This window comes from Pavona decussata, unplaced genomic scaffold, assembly GCF_977016875.1.
Source record: "Pavona decussata unplaced genomic scaffold, jaPavDecu1.1 SCAFFOLD_85, whole genome shotgun sequence".
NCBI lineage: Eukaryota > Metazoa > Cnidaria > Anthozoa > Scleractinia > Agariciidae > Pavona > Pavona decussata.
Genome location: NW_028145503.1, coordinates 1,810,805 through 1,834,109, shown reverse-complemented (window position 1 = coordinate 1,834,109; position 23,305 = coordinate 1,810,805). Strand labels below are relative to the sequence as shown.

Genomic DNA, 23,305 nt, shown 5'->3' with positions numbered 1-23,305 from the left:
AAGTGATCCGTATAACGGCAATTTAAGGCCCTTCTCTGCTCACCGTTTCCATACAAAGATCGCCATCAAAACTTGCTCTTAAACGTCGGGAGTCTAAAACTTGCACACTTTCAGGGCCGTAGCCTGTATGAGGCAAACCGAGGCACTTGCCTCAGTCATTGTTTTTTTTTTTTTTTTGTTTTTTTGTTTTTTTTTCGGGTAAGTATGATTTTTTTTTGAAGGAGAAAGAAAGGCACTAGCGGCAAACAAAATCACAAAAAGTTAAATAAATATAAAAAAATGTTAACGCAACATGGAATTATGTTTAATGATAACGCGAATCAGGCAGTGGCCTGAATTACAGATGAGAAAAATTAAGCAAAAAATCATGCTAACCAGGCAGCGACTTCCTAAAGAAAACTGCCTCGTTTTCATGTATTTTGACGCCATTTTTCGAGTTTTCTGTCTTCTCTGATCTGAATGAGGAAAATCCATCAAAATGCAGCGTTCTATTTCCCCGCTAGCAGAGGTCTCTGCCGTCAGAGACCTCTGCTAGGACGGAACGTTCTAACTAATCATCAGCTTTTGATGCTTTCAGTTCTTCTCAATAATCGAAACAATATTTAAGCTTGTTTTGACATTATTTAGCTAAGCAACTCCATCTAGTAAAGATGGTGATGTCAGTGAAGAAGCCACTGGGGATGGTGCGAAAGAAGTTGTAGAGGCCGAAAGCGGACAGGCGACAGAACGACTAAGTACAGGAAGCTGTTCGTGCGAGAGCAGCTTTAGCGCTCTCCGCAAGTTGAAGACCTGCCAGTGAGTTGCATAAAATTTAATGTCGGGTGTAAATGCTAAGGCCAGGCTTTCAGCACAGTCACATTCAGTATTTTAGCACAGGCTGAATGGCCTTCCATTAGCCCATGTCCACATCGAAATCCCTGTGGAACCGCTCGGGGTTCTACAGCGAGTGGATACAATACAATACAATACAATATTTATTTTGCCATATACAACAATTACAGATTGAAAAAAAAAAATGATGAAAATTGACGAAAGAAAATAAATGGCGAGAAAACCTGAAAGAAACCACGAGGCTTATAAAGTCAGGCTTCCTCACTTTTAAAGAATAGCTATCTTATATTAGAATTACAATATGGACTTATGATAATTATCTTTGACCGCGCACACGTACACACACACACACGCACACACATATTAAGTAAGTTAGTTGAGAAATACAGAGATGCTGGCATTTAATAGCTAAATTCGTTGCCTTTCAGAAACGAAAATCCTCAAATAAGAACGTCCGAGACCAGGTTCTATGAACCTGCGAGACTGAGCAAAACCGAACAAACCCTACTTTTCACGAAACCGCTGCATGGTCAGCCGAACCTGGTTTAGGTCATTGTTATCCAAGGCCTTCAGATAGAAACAAACCACCGACAAACACATTAAACAGTCGCATACAAGAACACAGAGCCCCTAAAGTAGCATTTAAATAGCTCCCCTCTCCCCTTCCCCCAAAAAACACCTAGATCCGGCTCTAGATCTATATGGCCTTTAGGGCTCCTAGCGGAATTTATGTCAAATAAGGTTTGATCCCAGTGTTTTGTTTAAAGGTAGCCATCATATTTAAGACCCTAAACAGCTAGGCGAGGAATTCAACCATGGATATTGCCTCAGTCCTCATTTTTTTCTGGCTACGGCCCTGACTTTACTCATATCGTCACAGTCTTTCCACGTCTGTAACTCTTTTTGGTATAGCCCATAATATAACATTTTTGAAGTGAAAGATAAGTCATGTGACCCCCAGCTTCAAAAGGCCTAGATGAGGGAAAAAGTCAAAGCTCATAAGGCCGACACTTTAAAATTGCCCATTAATCTCTTGGCAGTTTTTTGTAGCTAGGTTTATATCCTTAAACGCTATTAAAAAAAGAAAGCTTAATCTTGCTGGAACAAGGAGTACCAGTCTGTTGAAAATTGGAAAAAAACAGTTCTATAAATTAACTAATAAATGGTGGCATCTTTTATGATCTACAACTTTTTTTCCCTTTGAGATGGCACGATGTTAATTGCATTATTTGTTAACCTATACGATACCTTTCTGATATATTACCAAGAAAAGATCCTCACTCCAGCTCCTATCTTGGGGAAACAATGTCAAGACTGCCCTATTTTCGCCATTTTTATGCAAAATAGTTGCCACTTATTACGGGTCTCCAAACCTGCCCCAGTTTTGTGACAAAGAAAGAGCTGTTGGCCAAACGTTCATGATATTTGTTATCAATACACATGCTACTATCACTGCACAAAGAATGGATGGAATCTAAAATTTTGATTTTCATAGCTCTTTGTAAAAGTGGTCGGTTTTCTGTGACAGATGCACTTAAAGTTACAAATTATGGTTCGTTTTGTTCGTATAAGGGAAAAATTTGGATTTGTGATCACTGATTTTTAATAAAACTTAATGAAGTTTGCTTGACTAAGTTACAAATTAGTCGTAAGAGTGGAAGCAATAATCAGTTTAGTGAGAATTGTACAATGCACATTTAGTTTTAGTTTAGTCACATCGTTCGACGTTTCAAACGTTTCACAAGGCAGATTTCACTGAGTTATCAAACCTACGAAAGCTCAACTTGCGAAGCTGATAATTTTTTTAGTACTCAATGGGGTGTGATGATGTTCGTCGGCTAGCGTGATAGTAGAGAGAACGAGCCTGTTTAAATGTCCCCTCGCCTATTATGCGGCTTAGAAAGCAAAACTGTGACGCCAAGCTGATTGATTTAAGGTTCGCACCTGTGCTGCTGATTTTGTGTAACGTCAAGGCCTTATTAAAATCACAACTACGATTCTCAGTAAGACGAGTTTAGGTGTGTAATGAAAGGAACATGCTTCTGCTGTTGATTTTGTCTAACCTTAGTTGGCCTTATAATTTAGGCAAAAGCAAAGGAAATGAAACTTTTGTGTAAGCATAGCAGGCAGAATACTTTATTAAGGAATACAGTACAAGAGTAAAACACCGGAAGAAAGGCAAACTGATCAGACGAGTCACGTTGTTTCGATAATTTTTCTTGGTAATAAAATCCTATTATTCCGTAGAAATCTGTCATTATTTGAACAGGGTACATTGTCTAGAATCATCACATAATTGTGACAATGAAATTGGCCATTTCCGAGTTGCTGTGAACCTCATTATAAAAGCGAGACTAAGTGTAAAGTTTTTCATATGAAAATTAGTTTTGTTTGCATATGAATGAAAACTAATTTTCATAATAAAAACTTTGTACTTAGCCCCCCCGGAAATGACCTATTAGACAGTGCGAAGATAACCAGTGTCCGCAAACCGGGGTTAGCAATGTATGAGAGTTTGTCACTCGGGAAACAGAAAAGTGTCTGTTGTCCGTATTAACCGGGTTAATAGGCCTTATCACGGTTTTCGAGGCCATTTTAACGGGTGGGAAAACAAGCTTGAAATAACAGTGTTTGTATGGAAATCCGATGTGAAATAATTTTCATAAAACATCGCTTCTGAAAAATTCATGAATTGGAAACTTTTGGCATTAGAAGGATGTTAAGAAAAGAAATTGGAGGGATATAGCTCTGCCAGAAAGCGTACAGTCGTGTTTTGAACTTTCCATACATATGTCTGTACAGCGAACCGCCGCGAACTGCTTCTTAAAATAGTTCGCGGGGAAAAAAATACAGGGAAATGTATGGAAAATTCAAAACATGGCTGGACGCTTTCTGGCACAATTACATCTCTCCAATTTTTTTTATTTGAAATCGTTTTCCTAGTGCCAATAAGTTTCCAATTCATGAATTTTTCAGAAGCGATGTTTTATGAAAATTATTTGACGTCGGATTTCCATACAAACACTGTTATTTCATGCCTGTTTGCCTATTCGTCAAAATGGCGTCGAAAACCGTGACGAGGTCAATTTGAGAGAAAATATATAAGCTTTTCGTCGGGTCAAATGCATCTGTACGTAATATCCGCCGGATGTCCGTATTTTAAAAGCGGGCGCGGGTGCCCGTAGAGCGGGATTCCACTGTACTGTCAGATTGTTAAACCTTGGTTCTGTCATTGCCGACCGAAGCACTGAAACACTGCAGAGTTTTCTGAGTAGTCCACGGTAATTGTTAATTAGCTAAAAAATAATAAAGTATTTTCAATCTGCTTCAATGTTCACGTTAGATGCCTCTGATTGATCTCTTCGGATGCTAATTAGCTGAAAATTTAAGTTGCGGAAAGGTTTGGGAAACGGATTTTTTTCCACTAGCTGTTGCTGCAGGTTTTACGAAAACGCTCACCAACGATTTTTTTCACATTTTTAACGAGAAATTTGCCCCTTCGAAAACGAAAGAAAATAGTGTTTACATTTACGAAATTCAGTGAGCTGATTTTTTGCCAAAGAAAACTGTAGATCAGATATCCACCGAAACGAACCGTGTCTCCGGTACCTTGCTTCTTATCGTTTAGTTTTGCATTGCCTTTTATATACATTAGGATACATGTATTAATAAATACAATGGTGTTTTGTGTTCGTATTTTTTTTGTTTTTCTTTCTTTGTTGTTTCAAGAGTGTGTGTATTATACTTTTTGGTTTCCTGTTGTTTTGGCTTGTTTGTTTTGTCTAATACTCATGCATTCTAAAGATATTTTGGATGTCGTGATATAGCAATACAAAGAAACTTACTACTGGAAACTGAAAACACATTCAGAAGGTTTGACATCTGCTATCACTGGTTGTGATTTAATACTCTATCACATAACCTTATTACCTGGATGTAACTTACAATCCGACCTTTTTGATGACTGCACAGTTACCATTTCGTAGTACGTAAATATAACAAAAAAAAAAGAAATTTTAAGTTGTAAATCACAGTACAAACAAACTTAGTCTATCATTGTTATAATTATTTGTGATACAGTATATGACGTCGTATACAATGCTCAACTGTTTCATAATACAGAGCAATAAGTCAGTCCTGCATTTTCAGTTTTTAAGACGAGAACATCAAAGCAAGTCACTTCTTTATCAGCAGAAACAGTGAATAGACTAACGGTTTGAGGTAAGTACAACTATGAAATTCGTCTCGATTCGTCAGCATGAACTATTTGTTGTGTTTGTTTACGGTACGGGGAAAACGGGTAAGGGTTTCAATTGTGCGCGTTTTTAACTCATGAATGCGCGCATGCTCAATGAACGAGTTATCGTAATGTGGGCTGACTTTCACTCGCTCGCTCGCTTGCTCGATCAGCCGTAAACTTTACATTAATTTAATCAGAATTTTATCAAAATCATAAACTATTCATGAATTTACGTATTGGTATAGTGCATCGGCCGCCATTACGGAACAAAAAACAAAGACGTAAAATCAACTCAACGAATAACTTATTCTTAAAATAAAACACTAACAGGTGTGTTGTCTGCTAACTCCTTCCATTGACCGGAACTACAGTGAAACTAAGGGACAACTTTTAGAGGTTGACTAGCAATAGAGTTATTTCAGTAGAGTAATGACTTAGGGTTAACGCTATAACTGTATGAAGATAAATCTAATAGTAGCTGTCCCCCAACTTTTGGTGACTGAAAGCGCCGCGTTGAAAGCCGCTCAAGGCCGAGATTGTCCTCCAAGTCAACAGGGATTCCGCGCAAAATGGAAGTAGAAAATAAGATGGATAAAGGTCTGATGGTGTTCCCTGCTCATTCGCGTATTTTTTTTGGCAGTCCGACGTAATTTGACCGTTGAAATCGTAGCGCCACGGGTTCCATATAACTAAAACCCACAACAACTTATAAATACAAAAATTAATCTCTCCTTCAGGAGTCTTGGACAATGTGGTCCAGTGGCGTAGTTCCCTACGGAGAAAGGTAACGGAGAAGAAGTTTTTCTTTTTCTATTTTCTCTCTTTTGTTTTTTGGAGGCCCCTTGTTAAGCCTTTATAGCTTATATTTCGAGTCCTGGGCCAACTAAACACAATGCAAACAATGTTCTATACTTCGCCAATATTTACTTCTGCATTCACGAGTTGGCACACAGGAGCCTCTGATTGTAACGTAAGTAATAGTCACTGGCTTATGTGGCATAGTTCCATTTGAAACAAAACTGTCGTTAGATATTTCTAAACTTCGAAAGCGACATTTTCTTGGGAGCCTTATTTATACGGAAACATTATTGGTGTTCAAGTGTTAGTCACGTGACCTATAAATAGCTGGCGGTAGTCAAAATCTACCACAGGTCACCTGGCTGATACACTTACCCGGGAGGGAGTGTGTATAGTGTATTGCGAGCCAAAGGTTTCACGTTGATTCCCCCTGTCTGTCTTGTATTACCAGTCGCCTAAAAACGACTGCGTGGGAGGCTACCCTGTCTGCCTCATGTTAGTACTCGTACCTAGGTTTGACCGTGAGTTTGTCATGACATTCCAGTTCCAGCGACACGGCTAGGTCTGCGGCAAAAATGGCGCCCGATTTGAATTTAACTTTGTTTTCAACGAAGGCCTGTGTCAGCACAATAAATGAATTTCTCCGTGAATGAGTTGCTCAGGAAAGACCACACATCATCTTTCTTGGCATATGGAGCACGTGAGACAGTTAAGTGTGTGCTTAAGTTTCAAGCAAATTTTAGCGAGGTTTTAGACGTGCTCTCCTCAAATGACGGGTGAAATTATATTCAAATTCGAGTTCAAGTTTTCCAACCTTGTCATTGACATAGTACAGCTGTGCTGCACGTCCACCAGCAGCTGAACCGCTCAAAACAGCTTTTGGAAGCTCTGAAAACCCTACCCTGAGAGCAGAGGCCCTTCGATCTTCCTAGATAAAGCCCCATTCACACACTTATCTAGGAAGATCGAAGGGCTTCTGCTCGCAGGGTATGAGAAGCCATGAAAATACCGCAAAACACACCAGGTGAGCGTTTTCAGACTTAATTGTAATTTTGCAGGTTTTTGAGGCAATATTAATATTTAACTATAAAAGTTAACGTTAAAAGAGAACGACGTTTCGACCGTCCGACGGTCATTTTCAAGTTCAAAATGAGAAGTAAAATATGTGCTTATATACAATTGTGAAAAAACTAATGAGATACTGACTTAAAAAGCTTAAAAAAGCTCTAAGATATTCACATCTAAACAATATCAAAAATAATAGCGTGAATGATAAATACAAAGGAACGCTTAAAACGATAAAAGGTATTTAAAAGGTATTTAAAAGTGAAATAATTAAACAAATAACTTCGCGCGGATCGAGTCGCATTGTTTGTTCAGTTTCGGCTTTAGGTCGCGAATAAACAACATCTCGAAGATCAAGCAGTCGAGTTTGCTCTGACACTTTCTCAGGATTCTGAAGTTGCTTTTAATGGTCTCTGGATCCTGTCCATGCTCGTCCTTTACATGATTGCCAATTGCAGATCGTTTGTGTTCCTCCACACGTTGATGCAAGTGTCGACTCGTGAAGCCAACATAGTCTGCATCGCACAGACCACATTTGAAATAATAAACAACGTTTTGTTGATTCACAATGGGAGGTTTATGTTCCTTTGGTTTGATTTTGCTCTTAATCTTCTGACTTGTGTAGACAGGATGGACATCAGCATCGATCTTTCGACTGAGATCATTAAGTTGGTTAAAAGCAACTTCAGAATCCTGAGAAAGTGTCAGAGCAAACTCGACTGCTTGATCTTCGAGATGTTGTTTCTCTCCTCCGCAGAGGCACCGACATAAAAAAAAGGAGAGAAAAAGATATGGAATGAAACATGAAAATTGAATAAAAGAGAGCGCGGTGAGACGACGGTACGGAGACGACGTGATTTCTTCCCATCGTCCTCCGCGCTCCTCTTCACTCTCCCCAGTCCCTTATTTGTCTCCGCTCGAGCGCGGTAGAGGACTCTGAGGATCAGAAAGTGTGTGTCGTGTTCTAGCTTCAACGACTCTCCTGTAGCTCAGTGGTAGCTATGGTAGGTCTGCGCTGCCGTGCGACGTTTTGAGCATCGCGAAGGCTCGGGGACGAGGTTAGTGATACGTTTCTTCTCTGTGAAGTAAGTGGCCTACGGAAAAACAGATAATTAAGCAACAGTTATTCCAAAAACCAGTAAAATACAAAGAAATGTATGGCGTTTTGTTCAAAATTGAGGCTTTTTATCTCTGAAAAATGCATGGTTGCCCCCAATTTTCTTTTTGGATATCAAGAGCACTTGCTAAGTTCTGCTTTCTCTGCAGTTTTAAACCGCACAAAAATATCCTTGTGTTAGTAGGCACCAGCCATAGGGAACCCGAGTATCTCGAGATGCGCACAGCGTATTTGCAGCAGCAAAAGTAGGCGCCGTCCTTAATGAGCGAGACAATAGACTACAAGAAGTCCCTTATTTCGTTATGGATAGAAAAGCAAGCAACCACGCGCTCGCGCGCGAAAATTGCTTCTTGTGAGGAAACCTGAGGCAATTTTCGCGCGCGTGGTTTGCTCGCTTTCTTATCCCTAAGTAAATAAGGTACAGCCCGTAGTCTAGCTAAACTACTACCGTGGATAACGTTTAATCGTGGATTAGTGTTAATTGTCTCTCGAGGGACCGGGCCCAGGTGTATAAATGGGTGCCAGCGACAAAATGCTGTCTCAAGGTAACCCCTGCGATGGAACTGCATCAAGTCCAGGGGCCGCGGTGGGGTGGGGATGGTAACACTCGTAGTTGCTTAATGCTACACTGAAACCGGGTTAAGCTCTAGCCGTATTTGGTCATTTAGGTCCGTAAACTTCCTTACGTGTTATATACTATCACTGCATTACAGAGCTTGCCCAAGGTGGCTGCATGGGTTTGTACCGTTGGAATTCTGGCGGACAGTACAGAGGCAAGTTATAGGAGCAAGATCTCTTAGCTGACTCTCAGGTGTGTTGTCTCAGGAATCCTGTCTAAATAAGAATTCAAGGCTTTTCCCTTGTAAACAAAAACACCCTTACAACCCATCACATATTAGTCTCTTGCGCGCCATTCGTAAAAACCTATCACAGTAGCTGGCGGTATTGCCCGCTCGCGAAGATAAAGTTTTGGCGGCAAATCGCCTTTTCCCCATTCCCCTCGCGGCTTCGCTGCTTCTCCGCCCAACGTTCTCCTTCGCCCAACATCCCGCCAGCTACGCGGGCTAAACACCTACAACAAAGTGGCAATGACTCTCTGTTATTTACTTGTCCATTAACGATAAGATAACTTGTCCGCGCATTCTCTTTTCGAGCGTAAACGAAGTGCATTGGCCTCTTAATATACCTTATATATGCCTTGTATACAGATTTTTACGGTGTGTGGTCCACCAGGATTAAGAAAACACAAACCTTTGAATTTTTGCAGTTGCTCCTGCACATGTTTTGCACATACATGGATTCTCGGCTGCCTGCAGACCCCTCATTCCCGGATGGAAGAACATTCACTGGACTGCACTTCCTCAAAACGCCCGACAAACCTAGTAAGCTGGCACAAGTTTGATATAGGGCCCTTTAAGATTCAATGTTAAAGACTAGTTTAATTTAGCAACCATTTTCATCTTGCGTTAGTAAGGTGCAATTTTTATTAAGCGTTGTTTCACTGTCTGGTTAACCTGTTCAGAAGAAAAGACGGCTTTGAAGAGGCTACTGTTTGGGTTAAACAGTGGGATCTCAGTCGGTAGAGCAACGGTGATCAAATCCCGGAGTCCTGGGTTCGACTCCTGAGGAGGTCAAAAATTCGTGCGATTTCTCATCTCCTTACTTGGGCTAACGCGCAGTGGGGATTCCATGGGTTCACTTAGCACTACAGCTTACACTGCAAAGTTAATTCTCTTATCCAGCTTGATGTAGCGGCCTGAAGAAGGGCTTTCTCCTGTCAATGATAACAGTTTTTAACTCGTGAATGCGCGCATGCGCAATGAACGAGTTATAGCGATAGCTGACTCTCGACTTGGTCGATCAGTCGATCAGTCGATCAGTCGGTTTTGTCGTTAACTTTCGGGCGTGCGCAGTGAATGAGTTTTAAATTCAATTAGTGGAAAAAAACACGCGAACATTTGTTGTTTATGGCGCATCAGGAAATTCTTATTCAATATGTAGAGAATAATTTGACGATCATTTAGTGCAAGAATGGCGATTTTTCGTTCAATCTGAGCAAAGTTTCAAGTTTTTTCAGTTTTTCAGAAAGTCCGGGGTCGTAAACTCAATTAGTGAAAAAAAAAAAAAGGTGAAAATTTGTTTCACGACGCGTCAGAATTCTCTCATTCATTCTGTAGAGAATAATTTGACAATCATTTTAGTGTAAGAATGGGGATTTTTCGTTGAATCTGAGCAAAGTTATAGGATTTTTTCGTTTTTTTCTACGAAGTGCGGTTTCTTTCAAGAATTAAAAATAATTTAATTTAAAAATAATTTAATTAAAAAATAATTTAATTTGTCAGTTTTCACGCGAAAGCGGAACGTGCCATGTCACGCATCATTGACGTCGTAAACAAAATTATGCAAATTTCTGGTGAAATGAACACTTTTAAGATCTTGTCAGCTTTCATAGAGGTTTCAAAGGGAAAAAATGTTTCATTTTCGAAATTTACAACTGGTAATTTATGGGAAAGCAAAAGGACGCGGTCGATAAATAATTCTTATTTAGCAAGAGCTTGTCATAGTTCATCATTTTTACTTGAGGATTGCGTGGACTGAACTCCAAAGGAAAAATTTCACGCATTTATGTCGGGCATGAATCGTAATGCGATACTTTGTTGAACATATTTCCCTTTGTGAGATCGGCTTGCCCTACAGTAATTTTGTAATTTTAATTCCCAAAAAAACTTCACTTGCCCATCGGGCAAGTGATGGTTAGAATCCACTAGCCCGATCGCGAAATCCAGTAGCCGCGGACTATCACACGAATTTGCATGACGTAGCTGCACATGGCGTGCTCCTATAAACTTTGAATAAAAAAAACACGTGATATTTTTTAATCGGCGCATCAGAATAATCGGCTTATTCAATCTGTACAGAATAATTTGACAATCATTTTAATAGTACAAGAATGGTCATTTTTCGTTACATAATCGGGCAAAGATATAATTTCTTTTAGCTTTTGAGGAAGTTTCCGTAGCCGTCTAAATTGCAATTACTATGTGTCATCTGCATTCACGAGTTGGCTCACAGGAGCCTTTGATTGTTTTTAAGCCAGCATGACCCTCCTCGGCTTCTCTGCAGGTTAACAATAATGCTCATATGAGATCCTTTGTGTTGCAGATGCACGAAAGAGTGATTTGTGCATTTATCAGTCGCGTCTTCATCCACCTCACTTTAAGGTAAATGATAGCTGATAAGACAAGCTTATGATCCCCTATTTTCGCGTGTGATACTCAAGATAGCACGCTTCGATTGAACGGTCATCATTTTGCTTTGTCATGTTGAGCGCAACCTGGGGAGGGCGCCAAAACTACCAAGTCCCTGTTTCTCTCATCTCTCTACCCATCCCTGCCCCACTTGCTAGTTGTAGTAATCTTCCCCAGGTTGTGGTCAACGTATCAAAGGAAGATGGCAGCCGTTTACATGTAATGTTTATGTTTAATGCTGACCAATACTTTGCAAAAAAAAAAAAAGATGCTCAGATACCACCTCTACCTCAGCCCAAAAGAAAGTTCTATTTGAAAACAATACGCAAAAATATGCCCGTCTTGTTTGATATAATGCCCCTCTGAATGAACAAGATGTGGCAAAACGTGAATGGAGACCTAACTTTGGATGTTGTTATTGATTGTAAGTTTGCAACTTCTCTTTCATAGGTTATCATTGAAGATGAAGTATATGACATGCCAAAGGTACGCAGGATGTTTTACAGTGAACATCCGAATTTCTTTTTGTAACGTCCGGCATTTCAATGAAATGTTGATCATTTCTCTGGAAACCTTTCTGAAAAAGAGGCATTCATGCTGTAATTTTTAAAAAAAATCATAGCTTTATACCGTCACTAAACTGACATGTAAATTTCAAAACTCTGTTCAAATTTCAAAAATACTGGTCACGCGTGATGTGGATTGACTGTAATTTGATCCCCTGTTGGTTGGTTGATCTTGTTCCTCGTCAAATTCTCGATTCTCCTTTTCTTCCTCTTTTTGTACGTATCCTGATGTTCTTACACGGCCTGTTTTAAACCTTTTGTCGGTAATAGTTATCAGCGTTTAATTTCTCCCAACAATGTTACTTCCCTGGTGAGACATACCGGTCATGAGAACAAAGATAATGATCACCAAAGATGAACTGTGTTGATGTTTAAACAAAATCTCCTTACTAGAACCACAAGAAACATATTGAGAAAAATGAAGAGAATTTGCATGTTGATTTTGGGGTATAAAGGGTTAGTCATTGACCCTTTAACTACCGGAGTCTGCCCCCAGCCAAGCAATTAATATAGCTCTAGCTTTTGAGTCTGTGGATAAAATCCTAAAGTGTGACCATTCAAATGAGAGCTACTGAGTAGTACTTTCCTGTGGTGCTGTTTATTATGCTGTGCAGGGTGGTTTGAATTTTTGAGTCTGTGGACAAATTTTTAAAGTGTGACTATTCAAATGAAAGCTACTGAGCAGTACTTTCCTGTGGTGCTGTTTATTATGCTGTACAAGATGATTCTAACTTTTGAGTCTGTGGATGAAATGGTAGTTTGACCATTCATTGCCTTTCGTAATGCTGTTACGCAAGGTTGTTCGACTCTTGTGTCTGTGGATGAAATTGCATTATGTTCATGATGTTGTTTTCAGATGAAAGGCATTGCACAGTATTTCCCTGTGGTGCCGCTTGTTGTACTGCAAAAATTCAAAATTGTTATACACGTATAACTGGAAATGTTCGCGGTAATGAAAATACGAAAATGATGGAGGCGGGGGTGTGTGCCACTTATTGTTTCTAGTGGATACTTCAAAGCCATTAATTTTTTTTTCCCATTTCAGGGACAAAATAATCTGTTTCATACAATAGTTTTCTTTCTTCATCACGTGAAAACCAAGCACTATGGCATGTTAGGGTGAGTTGTGTCGCTTATTTCGTTACTTAAAGAAAATATTCGTTATAAAATTGAGCGAAACCATTGTTACCGTATATCTGGGCGATTAAAGCAATCTCAGGTAATGCAATGAGCCAATCAGAATTTTAAGGAAATTATGCAACCGCAAACCGATGTCGTAACCAGTGCCAAGGGCGGGAAAAATCAAACCGATTAGTGTTAAGCGCGGGAAAACAGGCAACCGGTGCCAAGAGCGGAAAAACAGGCAACCAGTGTCAAGCGCGGGGAAACAGGCAACCAGTGTCAAGCGCAGGAAAATAGGCAACCGGTGCCAAGCGCGGGAAAACGGGCAACTAGCACCAAGCGCGGGAAAATAGGCAACCAGTGCCAAGCGTGGAAAACAGGCAATCGGTGCTAAGCGCGGTTAAACAGGCAACCGGTGCTACGCGCGGGAAAACTTGCAACCGGTGCCAAGCGCGGGAAAATAGACAACCAGCACCACGTGCGGGAAATAGGAACCCAGTGGCAAGCGCGGGAAAACAGGCAACCGGTGCCAAGTGCGGGAAAATAGGCAACCAGTATTATGCGCGAGAAACAGGCAACCGCAGCAAGAGTGAGGAAACATGCAACTGATATCAAGCACTTGAAAACATGGAGCCGTTACCAAGTGTAACGGGTTTCGGTTTTGCTGCTGGTTGTAAAAAGACAGCACATCTACCGTGACTGTATGCTTAGCTCATAACCAAATTCTTTTATCTTTTGCAGACGAGTTAACTTGGGCTTGTCAGGCGTGAATATTCTTTGTATCCTGAACAAGAAATGAAATGTTCACCGCTCACCAGCAAGTTGCACAACAAGAAGGAAAGAACTTCGGTCCAGCTGTCGCCGTCCCCTGTCAAGTTATTTGACGTTGCGTGACGCCTGATATGAAACGAGGAGCCAACTGAAACCAATTAAAACCAGTTTTTTTTTTTCATTGCTCTTTGTTTTAACTTTCAATCTTGCGTTTCAATTTCCATTTGAGTTGACATTTTTTCCGTTTTCTGAAACGGCAAAATATGGGTTACGGGAAGGTAGATTTTTTTAAATTGACATCCCTATACATCTTCAACTTTCGGAAGATACGCGTTCAGTTATATATAGCCGGAAATAGGATGTCGTTAAAAGAACTTTGTTAAATACAAATGTGTTCCATTTTAACAAGTCATCGACCAGTTTTTTTTTTCTTTTTTCAAGAACGATGACAGCGTTTTGTAAATAACTTAATTTTTTCCCTGTCTTCAGTATTGCTTTTTTCAAAATACAATAAATTTCAAAATTTTAGTACATTTGTCCTGCCTGGTGTTGGATGGTTCTAACTATTCAGAGTATAGACAGTAGATAGTTAGCCTGCATAGAAGGCGTACAGTCGGGGAGGGATAAGAAATTCATGTTAACGTACCATATAGTCACCCACATAACCTTAACCCTAACTTCAACGTTCGAAAAACACGCCTTCAGTTATACAGATGCAACTGGAATGCCGTTAAAGCTAGGGACTTTGTTTAATACAGATGTGTTCTATTTTAACAAGTCATCGACCTTTTTTTTGGTCTTTTTTTCAAGAAAGATCACAGCATGTTGTAAATAACTTTTTTCCCCCTATGTCTTCAGTATCACTTTTTCCAAAACACAATAAATTTCAAAATTTTAGTACATTTGTCCTGCCTGGTGTTGGGTAATTCAAACTATTCAGAGTATGAACAGTAAATAGTTAGCCTGCATGGAAGGCGTGCAATCGGGGAGGGATAAGCAATTCATGTTAAGGTACCATATAGTCACCCATATAGCCTTAACCTTAACCCTAACCCTCCATATAGTCACCCTTACCTTACCATGAATTAGTGTATATGCCTAAATTTCTCTAAAGTCACCACGTTCATGTCGTTTTCGTAAGATAGCGTTAACTTTGAAAAAGATGATACTGTGTGTCATCAGTATTTCCGATCCCTATGGTTTTAATTTTAGTGTAGTGGGAATGTTTGTTTGTTTGTTTATCGTTTTTGTGCGTGTTTGTCATTTAATACTAGAAATACGTGACTCGCAAAACCTCGCGAAGCTGGGGCTGGGTGGAAAACCCTCTTTACTCGTACTGTAGCATCAAATGAGGAGATTAAAAGGGGCATAGGATTTTTTTTATGAGCATGGACTTTTCGTAGTTCCACAGGCTAGTTTGCGGTTGAAAATCTATTTCTGACGCGACGTAATGTACAACGGGCGTGTAGCGCTGTCGTGCTCGATGAATTTATTTCCCATGGAAAATTATTTCACCGCGGCCACAAACGTGTAATTTCTTCAATGCAATCTTTCGCAAAAAAGATTTCTAAAAGAAAGGGAAAATATTCTGGAGAGATAGTTCTGTATCTAGTGAATATTGATGAACATTGCAGTTGAAATTTGATCATGCACGCATATTTTTTCCGATGTATGCAAATTTTGCTCCACACGACGGCAGACAGTCTGACGTCATTCTGCGGTTGAAAATCTATTTCTGACGCGACGTAATGTACAACGGGCGTGCAGCGCTGTCGTGTTCGATGAATTTATTTCCCACGGAAAATTATTTTACCGCGGCCACAAAACGTGTAATTTCTTCAATTCAATCTTTCACAAAAAATAATTCTAAAAGAAAGCGAAAAGATTCTGGAGAGATAGTTCTGTATCCAGTGAATATTGATGAACATTGCAGTTGAAATTTGATCATGCACGCATATTTTTTCCGATGTATGCAAATTTTTTTCAGACGACGCCAGACAGTCTGACGTCATTCATACTTTGTTTGCGCACTGTTGCCAGGCAACATCACGGACACCTTCACGGAAATATATAAACATACATATATATAACTAGAAATACGTGACTCGCAAAACCTCGCGAAGCTGGGGCTGGGTGGAAAGCCCTCTTTCGTGTTGTAGCATCAAATGAGGAGATTAAAAGGTTTCTGAACATAGCAACTATTTTGATGAGCATGGTCTTTTCGTAGTTCCACAGGCTAGTTTGCGGTTAAAAATCTATTTCTGACGCGATGAAATGTACAACGGGCGTGCAGCGCTGTCGTGTTCGATGAATTTATTTCCCACGGAAAATTATTTTACCGCGGCCACAAAACGTGTAATTTCTTCAATTCAATCTTTCACAAAAAATAATTCTAAAAGAAAGCGAAAAGATTCTGGAGAGATAGTTCTGTATCCAGTGAATATTGATGAACATTGCAGTTGAAATTTGATCATGCACGCATATTTTTTCCGATGTATGCAAATTTTTTTCAGACGACGCCAGACAGTCTGACGTCATTCATACTTTGTTTGCGCACTGTTGCCAGGCAACATCACGGACACCTTCACGGAAATATATAAACATACATATATATAACTAGAAATACGTGACTCGCAAAACCTCGCGAAGCTGGGGCTGGGTGGAAAGCCCTCTTTCGTGTTGTAGCATCAAATGAGGAGATTAAAAGGTTTCTGAACATAGCAACTATTTTGATGAGCATGGTCTTTTCGTAGTTCCACAGGCTAGTTTGCGGTTAAAAATCTATTTCTGACGCGATGAAATGTACAACGGGCGTGCAGCGCTGTCGTGTTCGATGAATTTATTTCCCACGGAAAATTATTTTACCGCGGCCACAAAACGTGTAATTTCTTCAATGCAATCTTTCACAAAAAAAGATTTCTAAAAGAAAGGGAAAAGATTGTGGAGAGATAGTTCTGTATCCAGTGAATATTGATGAACATTGCAGTTGAAATTTGATCATGCACGCATATTTTTTCCGATGTATGCAAATTTTTTTCAGACGACGCCAGACAGTCTGACGTCATTCAAGTGCGGACACCTTCAAAAAAACATATATATATATATACTAGAAATACGTGACTCGCAAAACCTCGCGAAGCTGGGGCTGGGTGGAAAGCCCTCTTTCGTGTTGTAGCATCAAATGAGGAGATTGAAAGGTTTCTGAACATAGCAACTATTTTGATGAGCATGGTCTTTTCGTAGTTCCACGGGCTAGTTTGCGGTTAAAAATCTATTTCTGACGCGATGAAATGCACAACGGGCGTGAAGCGCTGTCGTGTTCGATGAATTTATTTCCCACGGAAAATTATTTTACCGCGGCCACAAAACGTGTAATTTCTTCAATGCAATCTTTCACAAAAAAAGATTTCTGGAAGAAAGGGAAAAGATTCTGGAGAGATAATTCTGCATCAGTGAATATTGATGAACATTGCAGTTGAAATTTGATCATGCACGCATATTTTTTCCGATGTATGCAAATTTTTTTCAGACGACGCCAGACAGTCTGACGTCATTGCGGACACCTTCACGGAAATATATAAACATACATATATATATATAAATATATTTTTCGCTCGAATTCGCGCGGCTTAGCTCCACTCGGGCCGGCTCGGCCCGACAAATTTATTAACCTCGCTACGCTCGGGCCTTCGGCCCTCGCTTCGCGAGGAATAAATATATTTTTCGCTCGAATTCGCGCGGCTTAGCTCCGCTCGGGCCGGCTCGGCCCGACAAATTTATTAACCTCGCTACGCTCGGACCTTCGGCCCTCGCTTCGCGAGGAAATATATGTTCGGCTCGAATTCGCACGGCTTAGCTCCCGAGCGCGGCCTTCGGCCCGACAAATTTATTAACCTCGCTTCGCGAGGAATTATAATAATTTCATCGGGCATTGCGGCGTATTTTGCGGGCTAAAATGAAGAATTCAGCGGGCTAAAATATATTTTAGCCCGCTGCTCTGAGCCAATAAGAAAGAAGAAAATAACGTAGCCAGCCAATCAAATCTGGAAGCCATTCGACTGTTCGGGCCGTTTTCTTGCTTGTTCAGACTCGAAGCGCTGCCATCTGCAAAGAAATTGTTTTGAACTACGAAATCGTTCTAAAACCTAACGAAGAAGCAAATTCTCAGTCGTCTGAGCTAGATACACTGATTCACCGTAAGACCGGAGATTGCATGAGAGCGAGGCCTAAGGGCCGTCGAACGCGCGAATCTCAAATCAACAAACATGGACGAAAGAGCTCTACAAGAGATAGACTTAAACCTTACGCCAGACGACATCCCATGCTCATCTGTTGAAAATGTGGATGATATCAGCAAGTGGACGATACCACAGCTAAAATTCTGGCTCAAATGCAGAAGGCTAAACCAGCAAGGATTAAAGAAAGACCTCGTCGAAAAGTAAGCTTTGTAATTTTACTGTCGAAAAGCGGGCGCCGCACGTCGCACTATTTTATGTTTCCAATATCGTTTCCAATGTTTTTTTTTTGTTTGTTTGTTTTTTCAGAGTAAAAGCCTTTAACTCGATCCCTTACTACAGGGATAGAGTTTACGACCCTGACCCAGAAAGAAGTTACACGAAGGCAAAGCTTGAAAAGCTCAAGCGATCGAATGCAACAGTTGAGAGCGCGGCAAAACAAACCAGCCCCAATAACTCACCTTTCGATAGCTTTCCGCCGGACGAATCTACACAATATTCGGAAGACTTTTCTATTCTGCCTTCGTTTGTGCCAATGGATGCGTTCGAACAGGTTAAAAATTCTGGTAAATCAATTAAGAAATTTGCCAATGCAGAGGTTGTGATAAACTCAAACGACAAAGGCCTTCGCATGATGAACTTTGTGCATGATTTACAGGTGTATAACAACCCAGAAAAGCGTCATATTTATTTGCGTGCCTGCTGTTGGGCTTCCTACAAAAGGAACATCAAGTACAAGGTAAAATTAATTTTTAAACCAAAATGAATCCCCGAAGATTCTGGCAGCAAAATGTGATAGGCAGTGCCCAGCCTCCAATAGCGGTGTTTGCTGCCATGTGATGGCTCTCATTTGGAAACTAGAGGATATGACGAGAAAGTCAGAGCTACGAGATTTTACTCCTGACAACAGATGCTGTACATCAAAGCCAAGGCAATGGGGGAAAGGGAATAAACGTGAAGTGGAGTTCCACCCAGTGATGGCTTCAAATGTGATAAAACCGAGACATTCCTCTGACTTACCTGGCAGGAAGAGAAGAGGTGTCCAATCACAATTTTACGACCCAAGGCCACCCAAATCTCGGAAGCTTGATGTTACTGGTATTGTCAAGCTTAAACGTGACCTTCAGAACATAAACCCAAATATACCCTTTGCAACCATGCTACCAGAAGAAAAGTCAATTTCAACTGTAATGACTCTGGTTGGCACAGTTGCTAAAGGTTCAACAATTCACAAGCAACTCCAAGACTATGCCACTCCCGGTTTGATACCAACCTCTATCAGTAGCAACCGACCGGCTGTTCAAGTAAATTGGAGTCCTGTATGTAGTACATCAGATACAACTGAAGAACTAAGAGCCAATCACGTCCAAAGGGAAAAAGACCAAAGTTTAAATGGTGGATCTCCTGGCCCTTCAATCACTCATGTGCACAGAGAATCAGCTATGCCACACACTTCTGAGCCACATGCAACTCTTTATGGACAACCTAATGGTAACGCCCATTTGCAGGAGGAAGAAGTTTCTACAGGCAATACTCAAGGACAAGAGCAGGCAATTCCAATTTTTGCTAACAGAGGAGCTGATCCCTATCACACTCAAGCAAAACAAACAACACAGGCCAAAACATTATTTATTGAAACTCTTACAGATGAGCAACAACGAATTGAAATGGCAACAAGAGGGCAATCACTCAACCCTACTTGGTTTGAACAAAAGCAGAACAGGATAACTGCCAGTATATGCAAAGATGTATTTACCCACATGCAAAATAAAGGGGCAAAGATTCCAGAAAATCTAATTAAAAGAATTATCTCAAAAGGAATTCTTTACAAACACGTGAGCTATTCCCAAGCTAAACACCTTAATTATAAAAGTAAAGGTATGATCTATGGTATTGAAAATGAGCCTGTGGCAGCAATTTTATACAAAGAATACCTTTTATCATTACCAGACATCAAGGAAGTAACAATTCAAGAGGTTGGCCTGATTTTAGACAGAAATAGCAATGTCCTTGCAGCAAGCCCAGATAGAATTGCAACCATAGTATATTACAATGGTACCATTGAGCATAGAAATGTAGAAATAAAATGTCTGGAGTCAAAGCAGGATGTTTCACCCGAGGTTGCCATTGAACAAAGCCAAAAGGAAGCTAGTTTCCCATTTAGGAAAAACAATTCTTTCTATGAAGTGAAGGATAAGCATAAGTATTGGTTTCAAACACAGATGCAAATGGGCATCTCTACACTTCCACTGACTGACTTTGTCATTTTTACTAGCTCAAGATATCCTATTTTAGTTCTGAAGGTAACATTCTCATCCAGATGGAGTAATGAAATTAAACCTAGTTTACTTGCTTTTCATAAGAAATATATTGCAAACAACAACAGTTAGTGACTCTAGGACTAAGAAAGAATATGAACTCTTCATTGAGATAACTAAACTTGTAACCTCTCAAAGACGTATATCAATTTGCTATAGCAAAAGGAGGACATTTTATCAAACTCTTAGTATATAGTTTTGAAACGTTTTTGCTTTTAGGCAAATGTTGTGTTTGTTGCTCCTTGGATTATTTAAGTCTTGGATGGAGGGGACTCCCATAGAAAAAGTGATGGAGATGTTTCGTCAGAAATTTTGAAACAGACCTTAAAAGGTATCAGAATGTTCTTAAAAGGGTGCATCTCAAATTCAATTTGGCTCCTAAGTGGATAGGGTAGACAGTGTTTCTGACAAGTAATTCCTGGTACCTAGAAGGTACCAAGATAACTGGTTATGACATCTTGGTGGCCATTTTAGACTTAAAAATTGAAACTTTTTTATGGGACTTCCCTCCACCTCTACTCTAAACAGAAATTATTGGATTTTGAAAGTTGACTAACAAAACACATACGGTCCAGATTTGATTAATAGATCCATAAGTAGAAAGGGGCAAAACTTGATTAAATATATGCCAAGCCTTTATACGTTTTATTGCTCTTTCAACGTGAATTCGAACATTGGCTATACTCATGGTTTCAAAACACTGGCTTTCTGTAAACTGGTCAGTTGAAGAAAATCTCTTTGCAGGAATATACAAACTCCCTCCTCTGAGGGCTATCAGGTCATGGATTTCAAAGCCTTTGTCTGCAAGGTATTGATCTCCCATTTCAATTAACTGGCAGAAGTTACTTCTTTCCACAATTTCTTTATCACTTATTCTTCCTGGATATAAGGGACCGTTCATTTTTTATGAGCATGGGGGGGCTGGTGGGATTTAGGGGGGGGCCACGAGAAAAAAAAATGGCACTAAAGGGGGGGGGCTACCAAAAAAAATTGAGTGAAAGAGGGGGGGGGTCACCAGAAATAATTGGCTAGTAGGGGAAATTGAAAGTGGCTCAACACAAAAACAGATGAAGAAATTGAATATTATTTCAATTTTATTTAATACGATTTTCCTAACCACTTTTAATTTGTTTTACATACTGAGGTCGAAATCTGCATTTCATATTAACAACAACTGAGGAAATGAAGCATATCTGTTGGAAAAGCAATAATGAATATAAACTGAAGTAGACACCTATGTTTGTACAAGTTCAAATTAATATAAAAACGTAACAGTCTCACTATTGAATCATCCGTGGGGGAGTAGTTTTCTATTAAGTGGTTGTACTCAGAACTATATCAATAGATTTGTTCTGTTTAATAGTACTCACTTTTATAAAGACTGTTGATTAGTAAATTATTTGAGCCCAGGAGTATCAGTAGACTCAGTAGTATGCCTAGTGTGAACATCCAGATTAGTTTTTAGTAATAGAACTGTTGTTGGTGACTTCAGTTGACGGTAAATCTGAGCCGTAGGCTATCTTCAGAAAAGCTTGTAACTCTCATTTTTAATAGCAGTACTTTAATATCCAGGCGTGTAGGAGGGGGGGTTCGAACGAACCCCCTTTGAAGATCAATAATGGCAGAAGAAAAAGCACAATGAGGAGGTTGAACAACTACATGAGGTGTACCATGCGAGAGAGTAGAATGTCCGCCCTGGCTCTAATGTATATCAAATATGATATGCCTGTCAATCTTGACGAGATAGTCAATTTGTTTGAAGGCCTACACCCGAGAATGGTGCAGTTTACCAGCTTGGTGTATGACTATCAGCAGATCGAATAGCTATCAGAACTTGACAGGGCGCGGAATGTACATTGAACTTTCTTGTTTAAGTTGAGACAATTATGCCGCAGAAATGATGTATATAGCTTAAAAAGCTGCTGTAAAACAAATTTGTGATTTGCCTAAAATGGGTCTCAAAATGCAGGAAATGAGGTTTCTGGAAACCTAGATTTTCAAAAATTTCCGGGGGAGCATGCCCCCGGACCCCCCTAGTAAGAGCGCCTCCGGCGCTCAACAAACACCCCTATTTAACCCTTACCTACGCGCCTGATATCTGTGTGTCCCCTGTTTTTTTTTCTGTTTAATATGACTCGTAATCGTTGATTTGTATGCTTCAATCCGTATTTTGTTACTTAGATCTGTACGTGTATTGTTTCTACTCGAAGGGGAGTAATTACACGTTAAACATTTGCTTGATTATTTTTATAGTTCCTCTAAGAATCTAAATGGAAATTTAGGGTTTGCCGTTGCCGTAAACGTGTTGCTATCTATAAAACGTTTTTTTTTTTTTTAACAAGAGAAATCTTTACCTAAGCAGAGAACGGTAACTTTTTAATAGTACTGTAAAGAAATCACAGTTATTATAATGTAACAATTACGTTTCTCTTTGATATTAACAGTACATAAGCGTTTTGCTAAAGTTAGGAGTATGATTTGTTTCTGGTTGGGCGGGAGGGGGGGGGGTCATCAGAAAAAAAGTTTCTGCTTGGGGGGGGGCCATGTAGAAAAAAATTGCATGCTAGGGGGGGGTCATACAGTTTCGTAGTGGCAATTAACCAAATCCCACCAGCCCCCCCATGCTCATAAAAAATGAACGGTCCCTAACTGACTGATAAATGTTATCCAGCCACTAGGTGAAATGCATACTAGCCCTTTAAACGTGTCATGAGATTTATAATCTGAGTACATCTCTGAATGCTTCTGATAGTCCCTGGGCAGTTCACATTTCAACTCTGTGCAATCTAAAATTCCCCGTACATTTTCATATCTACCCTTAAATGAATCTGGCAAGTGCTCCTTTACATTCTCTTTTGAAGGCCACACAGGCAAACTTCCCAACATTATGTAAAGGTAGTTTGCCCACGTAACAAAAACATCCGACACAGTACTTACAGACACACCAAATCTGTGCGCCAAGTCACGCTCGAATAATCCACGACGCACCCTGGT

General features: G+C 40.0%; 4 protein-coding genes across 5 annotated transcripts in view; all 4 read left to right on the top strand.

Annotated features, from left to right (window-relative positions):
- LOC146475214 (uncharacterized) overlaps positions 1 to 23,305 on the top strand; it is a 48,838-nt gene that overhangs the window by 15,758 nt on the left and 9,775 nt on the right. The gene's annotated exons all lie outside the window — the stretch shown is intronic.
- The window catches only part of LOC146475212 (uncharacterized), a 48,140-nt gene continuing 32,806 nt past the window's right edge, over positions 7,972 to 23,305 (top strand). The window contains exon 1 of the mRNA XM_085116112.1: positions 7,972 to 7,992. The gene's annotated coding sequence lies outside the window, so the exon portion shown is untranslated. The remainder of the gene's footprint in view (positions 7,993 to 23,305) is intronic.
- LOC146475216 (transmembrane protein 209-like) lies at positions 8,765 to 14,291 on the top strand. Its single transcript, XM_085116222.1, has 6 exons — positions 8,765 to 8,862; positions 9,319 to 9,433; positions 11,214 to 11,272; positions 11,750 to 11,785; positions 12,911 to 12,984; positions 13,729 to 14,291. Exons 2-6 carry the CDS (start codon positions 9,331 to 9,333, stop codon positions 13,784 to 13,786), a joined length of 330 nt encoding a protein of 109 aa, XP_084972348.1. The 5' UTR covers positions 8,765 to 8,862; positions 9,319 to 9,330; the 3' UTR covers positions 13,787 to 14,291.
- On the top strand, positions 18,002 to 18,759 carry LOC146475215 (uncharacterized). Its single transcript, XM_085116232.1, has 2 exons — positions 18,002 to 18,196; positions 18,303 to 18,759. Exons 1-2 carry the CDS (start codon positions 18,024 to 18,026, stop codon positions 18,757 to 18,759), a joined length of 630 nt encoding a protein of 209 aa, XP_084972358.1. The 5' UTR covers positions 18,002 to 18,023.

What these genes read in the sequence shown, in the direction of transcription:
- LOC146475216 (XM_085116222.1), top strand. Translation starts at nt 9,331, where the DNA reads ATGTTTTGCACATACATGGATTCTCGGCTGCCTGCAGACCCCTCATTC. An exon ending in TTCATCCACCTCACTTTAAG is followed by an intron (nt 11,273 to 11,749) that starts GTAAATGATAGC and finishes TCTCTTTCATAG; the next exon opens with GTTATCATTGAAGATGAAGT. An exon ending in AAGCACTATGGCATGTTAGG is followed by an intron (nt 12,985 to 13,728) that starts GTGAGTTGTGTC and finishes TATCTTTTGCAG; the next exon opens with ACGAGTTAACTTGGGCTTGT.
- LOC146475215 (XM_085116232.1), top strand. Translation starts at nt 18,024, where the DNA reads ATGGACGAAAGAGCTCTACAAGAGATAGACTTAAACCTTACGCCAGAC. An exon ending in AAGAAAGACCTCGTCGAAAA is followed by an intron (nt 18,197 to 18,302) that starts GTAAGCTTTGTA and finishes TTGTTTTTTCAG; the next exon opens with AGTAAAAGCCTTTAACTCGA.